The 14,818-nt window shown below is 45.9% G+C and overlaps 1 protein-coding gene across 1 annotated transcript in view; it reads left to right on the forward strand.

Moving 5' to 3' along the window:
* Positions 1 to 14,818, forward strand: part of LOC138981183 (kinetochore-associated protein 1-like) — a 107,756-nt gene that overhangs the window by 20,139 nt on the left and 72,799 nt on the right. The window contains exons 19-25 of the mRNA XM_070354020.1: positions 402 to 545; positions 1,546 to 1,602; positions 1,859 to 1,975; positions 2,954 to 3,070; positions 4,217 to 4,360; positions 6,451 to 6,549; positions 6,953 to 7,056. Of these exons, the coding sequence (XP_070210121.1) occupies positions 402 to 545; positions 1,546 to 1,602; positions 1,859 to 1,975; positions 2,954 to 3,070; positions 4,217 to 4,360; positions 6,451 to 6,549; positions 6,953 to 7,056 (782 nt within the window). The remainder of the gene's footprint in view (positions 1 to 401; positions 546 to 1,545; positions 1,603 to 1,858; positions 1,976 to 2,953; positions 3,071 to 4,216; positions 4,361 to 6,450; positions 6,550 to 6,952; positions 7,057 to 14,818) is intronic.

The following is a 14,818-nucleotide window of genomic DNA, read 5'->3' on the forward strand; positions in this document are numbered from 1 at the left end:
TTATGTGGGGCACATGTTATGCTTTCATCATGAGACACATTTGGTCACATATGATCAAGGTCAAGGTCACTTTGACCCTTATGAAATGTGACCAAAATAAGGTAGTGAACCACTAAAAGTGACCATATCTCATTGTAGAAAGAGCCAATAAGCACCATTGTACTTCCTATGTCTTGAATTAACAGCTTTGTGTTGCATGACCTTGAATGACCTTGACCTTGGGTCAAGGTCACATGTATTTTGGTAGGAAAAATGTGTAAAGCATGTGAGTCGTATGGGCTTTGCCCTTCTTGTTATTTTTATTAGTGATCATTTTGTCAATCATGTGAATAGAAACTGCCAGTTATTTCTCTAGAATTTCCTGGAAAATCATCATGTCTCTCCATTCATGCATTCTCCAGAAAGAGTGGAGAGAAAAAGTCACATTGGAAGTAACACAGCAGATCCTTCAGGCTGTGCCACAGAGGCTGATTGGGGCAAACATTATGGGGTGGCTGCAGGATGATCTACTGCCCTACATTGCCAGATTTCTGCCCCAGGCTATGGTGAGTGCCCCCGGGGGTTGAAGATGCGTTCCTGTTTGTGAGGACCTTTACTTAAGATAATTACTTAAGATAATTACAGATGTCAACAGCCTTTAACATGCACTTAGTGCACCCTCCCACTTGAATCTGTGGGATGAATGTACAGACCGACTCCATAGGGTGAGCATTTTGAATGCTGGATTTATTTGTATGATTGATAAAAGGTATTGTTCTGTTGGTTGTGCATGCTGCTTTGACTTCTGTTTGAGCAACGGCACTGTCACCCTCTTCAGACACCTTCCTTGGCTGACACAGGTGTTCCCCTACATTGAACTGAGTTTAGAAAAGGGAGCTTGGACTGATCTCACACGGCATAAATAAATCCCTGCGCCTTGAATATGTGCGCGATATTAATTGCATTAAAAAAAAATTTAAAAAATAAAAAATCCCTGCGCTTAGAACTGTACCCACGGAATACGCGCGATATAAGCCTCATATTGATTGATTGATTGATTGATCTGTGGATAAGGTCAGAGAACTAAAGCATATTAAATCTACAAATACAGTGCTCAGTGTTGAATTAGAATTCAGCATTTTCCATACATGTACTTTTTTGTTCTCTTGGCACCCAAATCAGAGTTGATGTTACTAAATATGTTTGAGGTGGGGATCCATGCTAATCAAAAAACAAAAAAAACAAAAAAAATGTGTTGACAAGGCAAATCAGGTGCATGTGGCTTTTCATTGGCCGGAAATCGTGCAAGCTTTTCCGCTGGATGTCGGAGAAGAGTACCTTTCCTTGTAAAGCCTGCAAAATCGAGTTTTGTCAATTTAGTTTTTGTTTGAATTTCAAGGGTCCAAAAAGTTCTAGGATCGGGGGTAAAAAAAAATTAATAGAGATGTTCAGAGAATCACATATTTTTTCTTGGCGTCATTTTGTAATACAGGTTGGGGTGCTTGGTTATGAGCCAGAGTAATTGCTCATGGTCCTCAGAATATGTGTTTTCTTTTTTTGTCCTAGGGTGACGTGGTACAGTGGGCAATACAAAGAGCAGGAAACATGGAACTTGTGGAAAAGGTAATCTTGTGTCTGTGTCTGTGTTTGTGTCTGTTTAACAGCAGCTGAACAAACAGTATTAAGTTACAAAGATACAAAATTAAATTTGCACTACTAAGCGTGAACACATACTTGCACTTCACCCATGGAAGCTTCTCATCTGTGCTCGGGTGAATGAAGTTATGTTGATGTTAGCAATTTTTGATCTGCACAAAGACACATATGCATCAGTTCTCAGACCAAGTGAACAAAAACGATTGTGTGTATTTGCTATCAGGATGGGTGGCCGCAGAGTGCAATCACCTTCCTGGAAGGCATCACCAGCTGCATCAGCGACATCACAGAGGTCAACTTCACCACCACCAATGACACTGCTGTTGAAACAGCCACTAAGGTATCGTGAATTTACATGGATGATTGGTTATCCGTATGGCCTTCTCTGCTTGACAGTTGGTGACCTTTGTAAACATGTCATTGTACACAGTAGGGCATGTTCTAAAAACATAGAGTAGGGGCTCTTGCTTCATTACATGTTAGTGTTGTTACCAGTCAAATGTCATTCTTTGGAAAGGAAAGATCTCATTGTAATAGCTTTTCTGTAAAAGTTAACGCTTCATTACATGTAGATCATTGCTAACATGCAACAGGTAGACAACATGGATTGCGAGAAAGAAACAGTTGGTGATGGTCCTCATAACAGTTCATTCATTAAAAAAAAGGGTGTCTGTTGCAGCACATAATAACAAATGACAAAGAAGGAACTTTTGCCTTCGGCATGTAATTAATAAAGTGTACCAGTACCATCCCATCAAAAGAAATGACAAGGAAGCAACTTCTGCCTTCAGCATACCAGCAACATTGCATCAACCACTTTTGTTTCAGATCCAGATAGATGTGTTTTCTCTGCCGGAGCAATGTACCAGCACCATTGCATCAACCACTTTTGTTTCAGATCCAGATAGATGTGTTTTCTCTGCCGGAGCAATGTACCAGCACCATTGCATCAACCACTTTTGTTTCAGATCCAGATAGATGTGTTTTCTCTGCCGGAGCAATGTACCAGCACCATTGCATCAACCACTTTTGTTTCAGATCCAGATAGATGTGTTTTCTCTGCCGGAGCAATGTACCAGCACCATTGCATCAACCACTTTTGTTTCAGATCCAGATAGATGTGTTTTCTCTGCCGGAGCAATGTACCAGCACCATTGCATCAACCACTTTTGTTTCAGATCCAGATAGATGTGTTTTCTCTGCCGGAGCAATGTACCAGCACCATTGCATCAACCACTTTTGTTTCAGATCCAGATAGATGTGTTTTCTCTGCCGGAGCAATGTACCAGCACCATTGCATCAACCACTTTTGTTTCAGACCCAGATAGATGTGTTTTCTCTGCTGGAGCCGCTGTGCAGCACCCTGTCCATGCTGCACCAGCTGCAGGACCTGCTGAAATACAACCTGCGTCTCTCTGCCAAGCAGTTCCAGCAGGTGCGTTGGTCTTGGTTTCCACCACGACCAAATGTAGATGCATGATTCACAATGTGATGAAGGAAAGAAAAAAGTTTCATAACAGAGTGCCGTCTTGGATCATAGATTTTGCAAAAGGAATCGTTCTAGCGTATTTTGGGTGTATGTGCTTGTGCGTTTATATAAAAGCATGTGAATGCAAGCGTGCATACATGTGTGTGAACTTAAAGGCACAGTACGCCTCCCGTAAACCATCACAGGTACTGTCAGGCTTTTACACACAGTACAAACACCCTTCCATTTGAACGCTCACCAAACGGAACATCGTAGGTACCTACGTAAAGAGCGAGCAATTTTTAAAGAATTAATTTTGTGGATTGTCTCAGTAGACAATCGGACTTTGGTGTGTTTTGGCGCTAGACCTAACTTTTTAAATCTAAATAATAAATTGACAGCTTGTTACACAAACATTCTTAAATCATAAAAGAATTCTTTTTTCATCAAGACAAGATCAGTACAATTTGAAGTTTTGAAAGTTTGGAGAAAAAAAAAGCCCAGAAGCAGGGTCACGCAAGGTCTTGGTTCTCGTAGCAGACGACGGTTTATGCCTATCGCCAGTTCCTCTGAACAGTCAAAAGCCATCGCTAGAGTTCTTGTGAACCACAGCCGTTTGTTTCGTGCATAGTCAGAGGTATATAATAACGTGCTATTGCAGATAAGCTCACATCGAGTCGCATTCAAATTACTAACTGACGACTACATTGTGAAAAAGGGAAACTGGATCACACGGGTTCACGATGGCTCAGGGGTAAGATAAACCACGCATTTATAAATTCTTTGAAAATTGCTCGCTCTTTACGGAGGGCACCTAGGATGTTCTCAAGCGGTGAGTGTTTAAATGAAAGGGTGTTTGTACTGTGTATAAAAGCCTGACAGTATCCGTGATGGTTTACGGGAGGTTTACTGTGCCTTTAAAGTTCAGGTGATAAATAAATTATTTCACATTAAATGGAACAAAAAGCGTAAAGGGAAACATTCTGAATTGTTTACATGGGAAAATGTGGTTTGAACTTCTTTTTACTATACCAACATTTTTGTTGTTTTCATCGTTGTTTTTATTATTATTGTATAAAATATGTATTAAATCCTTGGTCCATTGTCACACAGGAAACAAAAGAGACGCTGGCGTTTCGCATGCTTGATCAGGTGGTGATGGTGGAAATGATCAAACCCACGCTGGAGAAATACATCACCCCCTACATGCGGGCGCATGGTTTGGATCAGGACAACATCCTGGCCACTTACATCAAGGTTATTACTGTTCATTTTCCCTTTTGTCACAAATTATGCTCTCCGATTAAATGCTTCTTCTTCTTGTCGTTCGCTGTTAGATCGTCAGTCCGGACTGCAGGGCGAAACGTGCTGTCCTCTCCAAGTCCTCTCTGGGGCCGTATAGCTTCTTTTGTAGCGCTGTCTCCTCTGGCCAGGTGGTGTCCCTCAGAGCACTGTGGTATGGACAAGCCTGCAGGATGTGCTCTGCTGTCTGATTCTTGCCACACGGACATAGGGGGGAGGGAACTAGCTTCAGCTTTGTGGCCATATGATGGTTTAGTCTGTTATGTCCAGTGCGGAGTCTGAGTAGGACGACTTGTTCTTCACGTTGGAGCAGGTGGTAGTCATCTTTCTCCGCTCTGGTTTTCCTCTTGTTTTTGATGATTGTCTTTTTTTCCTTGTACTGCAGCTGGGACGTGAACTGTTCCTTTGAGGCACCTTCCTTGGCAAGTTTGTCTGCAGCCTCGTTTCCTGCTATGTCACAATGAGCTGGCACCCACTGAAGCACGACCCTTCGGTTCTGAGCAACCTGTTGGAGGGCGTTGTTGAGCTCAGTTTCCTTGTTGGCAGACAGAGCTTGGAGTGCTGACATTGCGTCTGTCAGAAAGACGACCTGAGGACAGTCATGGTCTGATCCGTCAACTATTGTGGCTGCTGTCCTCAAGGCCTGTACTTCTGCACTATAGTTGGTGCAGTGCAAACCTGTGGGAATGCTCGCTGTTTTTGCCTCTCCCTCTGGGTACCGAACAAGAACGCCGGCTCCTCCATCTCTCACAGCATCAGTGGCTGACCCATCAGTGTAGGCGTGGATCCACGCTTCTTCAGGGTAGTGGTCTGCAATCATGGCCAGGGTAAGCGCTTTCTTACTGGTGTCACTCATGTCCCGTGATGTCACGCCTTTCACAGTTGTGTTGATCTCGAGGACCCTCTGGTTGGCTTCCCAAGGTGTTGGGCATGTTCCTGTGGCATCGAGCGGCAGAGTGCTTTCCGGCAGGTGGGGTAGGTACTGTCGCTTGAGGCTTCTGCTTTGGTGCACAAAGCTTGAGCGTTTCAGCCTGTTCCTGATAGGTTTTTCCATTCTGCTGTTCATTGGGTGCTTTGGTAGGCTTTTGTATTTCTCTGCTTGGATGAGTGTCTTTGTGTCTCTTCGAGTGATCAACGGTTGGACTCCTGTCAGGGACTCCATGGTCTTGATTGGAGTTGACCTCATTGCTCCTGTCAGGATACGGAGTGCTTGATTCTGGACTTTGTCCAGGGCTTGCAGGTTGGATTTGCAAGCGCTTGACCAGGCTGGGGCTCCGTATTCAAGTTGGGGTCTCACCGTGCCTTCATACAGTGTCTTCGATTAAATGCTGTGCTTAGTTTTGTAGGGATCATAGATGCAGACCTGGGAATCCATACGATTTCGACGAATTTTTACGCTTGATTGTCTAAAATACGATCAGTAGGGTCGGTGGAAAAAAAATACGATTAAAAATATTCCTAGACTACTTTTCTCCACAAGCGCATCTTGAAGCCGAACCAGTATTTTGGATGTTTGAATGCTGTGTGGAGTACACTCATTTTTCTGAAAGTACGCCAAGTTTCTTTGAGAATGCTCCAAGTGCAAAACAGGGGTTCCCAGGTCTGTAGATGTCAAAAGCATAAGCTGTTATTACTTTATTTTGATCTGCAGCAAAATGCACCGCTGATGATGGTCACAGGTTTTAAAGCTGAAACAACAGCTACATTTTGTTCATTCAAAATTTCCACTTGACTGCTCAGAGAGTTCTCATCTTGTATGAATGTCACCTTTATTTATTTTGTTTATAATTTTTCGTCCTTTTTTTCTTGCATATTCTAAGTCTTGCTGTTTTTGAGATGAAGACCCGTTACAGTGGATCCCCCTTTTGAGACCCTCCAATTTAAGACTTCCCATATTTTAAAACTTTGATGTTTTTCAGATTTTCTGATCATAACCTCTGTCAATTTATTGCAGTTTAAAGAGTCCTTTTTAAGACCTGATTTTCTGGAATTTTTGGAGGTCTTGAAAAGCAATTTCAGCTGAACTGTGATTGTTTTTGTGACAGGATTTACTTGAGCGTCTGGGTCACATGAGGTCGTACACAGGCCAGTCAGCGTGGGAGGATAAAGTCCTGGCCATTGTGACCTTCATCTACAACCCAAAGGTCAGAGAGACAGATTTTACTTTTCTGTTTTTCACCTTTTACAGTTTGTTACATTTGCTGTGTTGATATTCCTTTTGCGTCATACGATTATGTACCTAGATCCAAGAAACAATGGGAAAAAGTGCTCTAAATATTGACAACAGTAAGTAAGAGTATTAAGTAAAAACAGCCTCCTGGCACCGGAGAGAATAAGAAGCATTGAAATGAACAAACGACTTTTAACCTGTGATAATTTTGTATTTTCAAGTCTTAACACACACACCCTCTTGTTGTGTGTTTCATGTCTCACAGATAAAATTCTAAAGGCCCGAGCTGCCGGCTAGTGGACAAAGATATGCCTCAGTTTCTCTTTTGTGTGCAATCATTTATCTTAGCTCTCATTTTCTGGTTTATGTGGTTACAGGAAAAGTGCTGTGCTGTGCTGAATGTGATCAAGCATGCACCTTTGCCATGGAGCGCAGAGATTTCAAAGCTGGTGGAAGAAGGCCTTACAATCCAGCACCCTCTGTAAGCTTGGTTACTGACATCCAAAAACAGAAAGACTGCTAACGTTCCAAAATTCAGAATCAAACAAGAATGGTAGGTTATTGGAGCGCTTAAATATTGACAAAACAAAACGTTAGGCCAAAAAAAAAAAAGGTCTGTTTACGGTAACATAGGGTGAAAAAATAGGGTCGGTAGGTCGGCTTTTTTTTTTTCCTTTTTTTTTCTTCTTTTTTTTTTTTTTTTTTTTTTTTTTTTTCCCCCTCTCTATGATGTTTCACAGTTCATTTCTTCTCATCAATCCCTGTTTTTGCCCAACATAACTATAAACAGTACTTTGAGCTTACCTCCCTTCTGTCGTCTGCTGTTTGAGCGCAAACAGCTCTATTTTGGATGCGTTTTATTATTTTTTTTCAGACGATCCAAAAAAAAGATTAGGGTCGGGCCTAAAAACTAGGGTCGGTCGGGTTACCGTAAACAGACCTATTTTTTTTTTGGCCTTACATTTACAGTACGTCGACCCAGTGGTCTTTTAAGTTGACAGACAGACAACAATCTTATCTCAAAATTGGGCATGCTGGCATCTTGCATGCCAAATTCAACTATTTTGAGATAAGTGCGTTATTTGTATCATACTTAAAAGACCACTGGGGCGATGTAATGTAAATGTAACGTTTTGTTTTGTCCATAGTTAAACGTTCGAATAACCTACAATTCTTGTTTTTTTTTATTTTGGTTACTGGGTTCATGCATGCAGATGTGTATGCCTCTGTGCGTGTCTGTTGATGTCTTGAAACAGAGAATGGTGTATGTGATTCTGTATAAGTAGATTGGTAGCTATCATCAAAGCTGACACCTATTGCCATGTCAGTATGGGCATGGCTGCTTTTGTGATCTTCCAGCATGAAAGTCTTGTGTCATTTATCTAATGGTATCCTGGCACTCCGTGTAGCAGTCCCAAAATGGGTCAGAAAATATTGTCTACATTAAAAAGTGGCTCTGCAGATACTCTCTAATGGGCATTTTATTTTCCTGCATTCTCATGAAATTTAAAAAAAAAAGTCTTTTCTTCAGGCATGGGAATTGTCCGCCAAAAAGCAAATTTCCGCCGAAATAATTTTTTTTTCCCGCCGAAAAAGCAAAAGTGTCCGCCGAAAAAATAAATGGGGGAGGCAAAAATGGTTCTAAAAACTGAATTAAATTACATATTCTTACTCAACTCACATAGATAGCAATAACTTCGTTTGGTTGCTAAGACATTGAAGCACTCTTACATGGTTACATGGGGAGATAACTCTAAAGAAAAACACCCACCCGCCATATAAGGCATGGGTCACGGTAGTTATCTCCCCTACCGGCGCCCGCGCATGCGCAAGCCGTACACCGGTAATACTCATTCCTTCTTCTTCAACGCACGGAGCAAGACGTGTGTTGCACTCGTCAATTTTCTATCTGCTGGTATTCACGTCGGTGTTTGACCATCGGACCTTGGTTACGCTTTCGTTGTCTCCTTCACTACTCCAAGTATTGGGTGAGATCTTTCTTTTTATTACCGAGACGCGATTTATTAGCTTTTTGGAACGTTTTGCGTCTTATGTTTTGGTTCAGCTTTGTCATCCAATATGGCGGACAAACCGAAAGATAAGGAGAGAGAAAGAACTCGGAGTTCGACCAGACAGGCTTGCTCTCCTAGTTCTCAATCAGGCAAAGCGCCCCAATCCAAAGTTAAGGTGGCTACCACCACTCCGTCTCGAACTCAGAAAATTCCACCGGCGGATAACGTTTCTGTCTCTGTTTTCAACCCGGCGAATGATGAATCGTTTTCAGTTGCGATTGACAAACCATCCGTTTCTCTTTCGGCTCCTTCCACTAAAGTTCAAGCGCCTAGCGCAGATTCATCTTTGTCTAAGACTGATTTGCTAGCGATTTTATCGTCTTTCAAAACAGAAGTGCATGAGTTGATCTCGTCGGAAAGACAAATAGCCCAACATGCTGCTCTGTCTCGTCCTTCGGGTGTTACTAATGTTTCCTCGCTTGCGCGGGTTCGCTCTGAACCGTCTGCTACGGTCACGTCCGCTGGCGTGGTGGCAGATCCAACGACGGTGTTGGATATGTCGGACTCATCTTTTGACAAGTTTTTGTCTGAGTCTAGGACATCAGCACCTACGGGTGTTCTTGGCGAAGTACGCAAGCCTTTTAAGTCGGTTTCCGTTTCGGCGGAATTGCACACTGACCGTAAGGGTTTTCCCACAGACCAACCTGGCTCCGTTTTCACGGTCCTGGGCATGGGATGTGAAGGGCATGTGTCTGTTAGTTCCGCCCCCGCAATTCCAGTCGGGGCGGCTGCTGGCAGACAGGTTACAGGATCTTCCGGTTCCAATTTATTGGGGCTGGTCGATGCTCATGCTATACAGTCCTCTGCTGGTTCCGCTCCCACCGTTGGCGTCGGGGCGGCTTCCGGTGGCAGGAGAGGTTTGACTTCCGCCGTTAGCACTTCGCTGCTGGCGGGAGTCATTCATCAGCCTGTGGCTTCCGGTTCCGCTGTTGCGGCTTCCGCTAGCCTTGCTCAGGCTACTTCCGCTTCCTTTCCCAGCATTTCCGCTGGCATTGGACAGCCGGATGGTGGTTCAATCCACGGGTTTCCGGTTTCCGGAAATTTTTCACAACCATTTCCGGTTTCGGCTCAAATTGCCTCATCGGACGTCGGTTCTGCTGGACATCCCTCGGTTGATCATTATGATGCTTCGGTTGGTGTCACGTTTCAATATATCACTCAAGGTGATTATGAACCGGTTAATTACTACTAATTAACTAACCACACCACGATCCACTCTCGCAGTCATACAATTAAATAGAGTCAACAAAAGTATAAGTTTCAGACGCCTGTTTATGTATAAACTCTCCACCTCCCTCGAGCCTTCACTCAAAATATGTTCCTTTTACGTTCTCAACACGTAAAAAACCAGTGTTCACTGACAAAATGCCAGTAGTATGTAGAAAATTATAGGAACACGCTGAACCCGTGTAAATATAGTTAAATGAGAATGTTCTGTCCGAAAAGCCCTAGTTCGTGCAGGTGTCACACACCCCACGTTGTCACTACTCCAATGAAATCATAGATACGAAAAGACAACGGTGGTCAACGGGGTGCGTACGACATGGTGCACTTAGCTTTATCTCTGCTGCTGCTGCTTAGCCGGTATGCTGGTTAGTCGGTTCGCTGGTTAGCCGGTCCGCTGCCGGTTAGCCGGTCCGCTGGTTAGCCGGTCTCCTGGTTAGCCGGTCTCCTGGTTAGCGTAGCCTCAACAGTTCCCGCCAGAGTCAGCCGTGCAGATGTTACAGGAACGTAACGAAGCGAGGCGAACGAAGCGAAACGAAACGAATCGAACGAACGAAGGCTGCAAACAGAAAGCATCGGTGCACTAAACATGTCAGCTACCCCTCACCCACCACCTTAAAACATGTCATCTTTAAATATCTCATCGAGCACGTGGGCCTGCACAAAATGGACTTTTTACAACAACAAAACAGTCATTTTCCGTCCTTCTCTCCCTATCTGCAAAAACCATATACAGATTAGTATTTTAGCGTCACAGAGAGTAAATTATGCGCTAACCTGGAAAGAACAACAGAGAGTATTTCATTCCACAACACAGACTCATCAACAGCGTTAAATAATGATTTATTACCTCAAAAGCCTATGATTGTACTCTCAATGGAAGCAAAGTCCGCTTCCTCCCTGGACCAGCCTCTGTTCGTCAACAGTGACCAAAACCGTCCAGAACCCCTTGTCGAATCCTTATGCGAAAGCCATCGCCGACGAAGGAAAATTGACGACTTGTCCTCAGCAAAATACGTGGCAGGGAGAAAGGAAAAACTAGTGGAAGTTCCCCTAGAGTGCCGAATATAATACTCGGTGAAAAACCATCATACTCTAGAAACTGTGTATACGATCCTTCCCCTTCTGCCGCTGGGTGTCAAGTGTGCCGTCCTTGAGTCTCTGACAGACCACCTAGCCAAATACACGTGACTGACCTTGTCCCAAAACCCAGTCCAGCTATACACAATTCTGCCTCCCAAGCAGAAAAAGACACGAGAAACTCAATCCGTGAAAATCCCGTGTGCGCTGTCAGCGAAAAACCGTCAGCCCTAGCTATGACAGCAGAAACCTCCACTGTAAAACTCGTGCGATACAAAACATCCGTGCTCGTAGAGCTACCCCTCACCCACCACCTTAAAACATGTCATCTTTAAATATCTCATCGAGCACGTGGGCCTGCACAAAATGGACTTTTTACAACAACAAAACAGTCATTTTCCGTCCTTCTCTCCCTATCTGCAAAAACCATATACAGATTAGTATTTTAGCGTCACAGAGAGTAAATTATGCGCTAACCTGGAAAGAACAACAGAGAGTATTTCATTCCACAACACAGACTCATCAACAGCGTTAAATAATGATTTATTACCTCAAAAGCCTATGATTGTACTCTCAATGGAAGCAAAGTCCGCTTCCTCCCTGGACCAGCCTCTGTTCGTCAACAGTGACCAAAACCGTCCAGAACCCCTTGTCGAATCCTTATGCGAAAGCCATCGCCGACGAAGGAAAATTGACGACTTGTCCTCAGCAAAATACGTGGCAGGGAGAAAGGAAAAACTAGTGGAAGTTCCCCTAGAGTGCCGAATATAATACTCGGTGAAAAACCATCATACTCTAGAAACTGTGTATACGATCCTTCCCCTTCTGCCGCTGGGTGTCAAGTGTGCCGTCCTTGAGTCTCTGACAGACCACCTAGCCAAATACACGTGACTGACCTTGTCCCAAAACCCAGTCCAGCTATACACAATTCTGCCTCCCAAGCAGAAAAAGACACGAGAAACTCAATCCGTGAAAATCCCGTGTGCGCTGTCAGCGAAAAACCGTCAGCCCTAGCTATGACAGCAGAAACCTCCACTGTAAAACTCGTGCGATACAAAACATCCGTGCTCGTAGAGCACCGTCAGCAAACTCTGCTGTAACCCAATATCACGCACAGGCGCTTTCTATCATACACGACCAAGAACAGGCACTCCACTGAGTGACACTTTCTTGGTCTCTGTCACCCGATCGTGACACACCTCCCCTCTTCAAGACGAAACCTCGGTTTCGCTCACAGTCATGTTCTCCTCTACAGCCCGAGAGAGAAAGTCAGCTCCAACATTGTTGGCGCCCGGAATGACGCGTACCGTGAATTGGTACGGTTGGAGAATCAACGCCCAGCGCATAAGTCTGGCGTTTGCCAACCTTGCAACCTGAAGATATTGCAGAGGTTGATGGTCTGTTTCCAGACAGAAAGGTCGTCCTCAAGAACGAGCAACCCCTCGTTTCACCCCTGATAACTGCAACCTTCTCTGTCTTCTTGTCTTTGTTCTTCTGGTCTTTGTTCTTCTCCCCGTAGGCAGTCCTCTCTATGTAGGCGCGCAGCAGGTTGGCGTGGTACAGGCGTGCTTTCCCGTGCATCATGATCCTGTAGTCGTTCTGGCCCACCCTCGCTGTCACCTCAAAAGGTCCTTGCCACTGCAGTTGTAGCTTGTTGTGTTTGACAGGTAGAAGTAGCAACACCCGTTCTCCAATCTTGAAGCTGCGCGGCCGTGCCTTGCGGTCGAATCCTCGCGCGTAACGCTGTGCTGCTCTTCCCAGGTTCTCTTGAGCCAGTTTGCAGGTCTCTTCAATCCTGTTCCTGAGTTCTACGATGTAGGTCGCTGTCGTCTGCACCTCCTCGTCGGCTTCTTCGTCCGTCCAAGCCTGACGCAGGATAGCCATGGGACCGCGTACCTGTCTGCCGTACAACAACTCAAATGGGGAAAAGCCCAAGCTCTCCTGAGGAACCTCGCGGTATGCAAAAAGCAATGCTGGGATGTACCTGTCCCACGTGCGTGGCTTCTCCTGAGCTAGTTTCCTCAGCATGGTCTTCAAGGTGCCATTGAACCTTTCCACCAGTCCGTTGCACTGAGCATGGTAAGGAGTGGTGAAGTGCTGCTCCAGTGATAGCAGTCGTGCTGCCTCCGCCATCACTCCTCCCGTGAACTGCGTGCCTCTGTCGGTGAGTACCTCTGATGGAATTCCCAGCCGGGACCACATAGTAACCAGAGCCTCAGCTACTCTCGTGGCTTCAATCGATTTCAGAGGAATCGCCTCTGGGTATCGAGTAGCGTAGTCCACCATGGTCAAAATGTATCTGTTTCCGTCCTCAGACGCAGGCAAGATGGGCCCGATGATGTCCACTGCCACCCGACGAAAGGGTTCGTCGATGAGCGGCATCTTCTCCAAGGGGACCTTCCTCACCCTTCCTTTGGCAACCACCTTCTGGCACTTATCGCAGGACGCACAGAAACGTCGGACATCCGTGCAGATGCCTGGCCAGTAAAAGTGGCGCCAGACACGATCCGTGGTCTTCTTGGTACCAAGATGACCTCCCAGAATCGAGTCGTGTGCCGTTGCCATGACACCCTCGCGAAACTCGCGAGGCACGACAACCTGTTTGAATGTACCTTCTTGGTTGCTGAACTCACGGTAGAGCAACTTCTTGTCCCTGAGGAACCTTGACCTCCCATGCTTCCCGCTCAGCTTCACCTTCCCCGACTTCGCGTGCTCCCGAGGAGTCGCTAGTGTCGGATCAGATGCCTGAGCCTTCGCGAGAAGCGCGGGGGTCACGTTCCCCAGGGCAGCTCGTGCAGCAGGTAGAGGTTTGAGAGGTTTGTCCTCTCGCTCCGCCTGTGCCCGCGTGAGCACTGAAATGACGTCGGGAGACCGATAAACGGGAACCTCCCTGGTGACGCCGTCCACAAACTGAACCCGGTTTCCAATGAGCAGGTCGCATGGAGGATCGTCCATGACGACGGCCACAATGGTCCCCGTGAACAACGGGGTTACGACCTTGATCACTGCCGTGTTCAAGTCGTAAGCGTGAGATGCCTCGGCCATTCTCACCCTGATGCTGTCTCCTGTGTAGGCCATAGCTGGAACTAGACTCGCCCGAACCACTATCATGTCTGCCCCTGTGTCCCGCAGACCTTCGCCCTTCACTCCGTTAACGTAGACGTTGCAGTGGGGCTGGAAATGTTTCCTGGAGCACGGAACGCAGAGTTGTGGAATGGTGCATGAGCTCGTGACGTCCCTTAACTCCTCACTGCCAACAAAGTGAACGCCCTTCTGGTCAGCCTGTCTCCTGTGGCAGTCCTTCTTCACGTGGCCCCGCTTGTTGCAGTAGTAACACTGGATGTCAGATCTGGAACTCGATCCCTTGTGTCCCTGATCGTCCTTCCCGTCCTTGGGTCCTGAAGAACCCGAATTTCCCGATTTTCCTGGCCGTGAGCCTGAAGATTTGCCGGAGATCGCCTGGGCGTCCTCGTGCACTCTGATCCAGTCGGCTGCCTCCTGAGTAGTCTTTGGCTGGTGTTCCTGCACGAAGGTCACCACCTCAGGTCGCAGGCTGGACATCAGTGGTTCCATGACAATGAGGTCGGCAAGGTCGTTGACGGTCCAGTCCTTTTCGGCCATCTCCACCCAGCGCCGCAGGTAGAGATTAAGGCGTGCCACAAACTGATGACTCAGCTCGCCGCTCAGTCTCTTGCTGTTACGCAGACGTCGTCTGTAGGCTTCAGCAGTCAGGTTAAAGCGCTGGAGTAACGCCTTCTTAAGTGCCTGATAGTCTCTCGCCTCGTCGTCATCCAAAGCATTGTAGAGCTGTAATGCGCGTCCTTTTAAGCAGGTGCTAAGGCGGCTAGCCCACGTGGCCTCTTCCCA

Source organism: Littorina saxatilis, linkage group LG1 (genome assembly GCF_037325665.1).
Source record: "Littorina saxatilis isolate snail1 linkage group LG1, US_GU_Lsax_2.0, whole genome shotgun sequence".
Lineage (NCBI taxonomy): Eukaryota > Metazoa > Mollusca > Gastropoda > Littorinimorpha > Littorinidae > Littorina > Littorina saxatilis.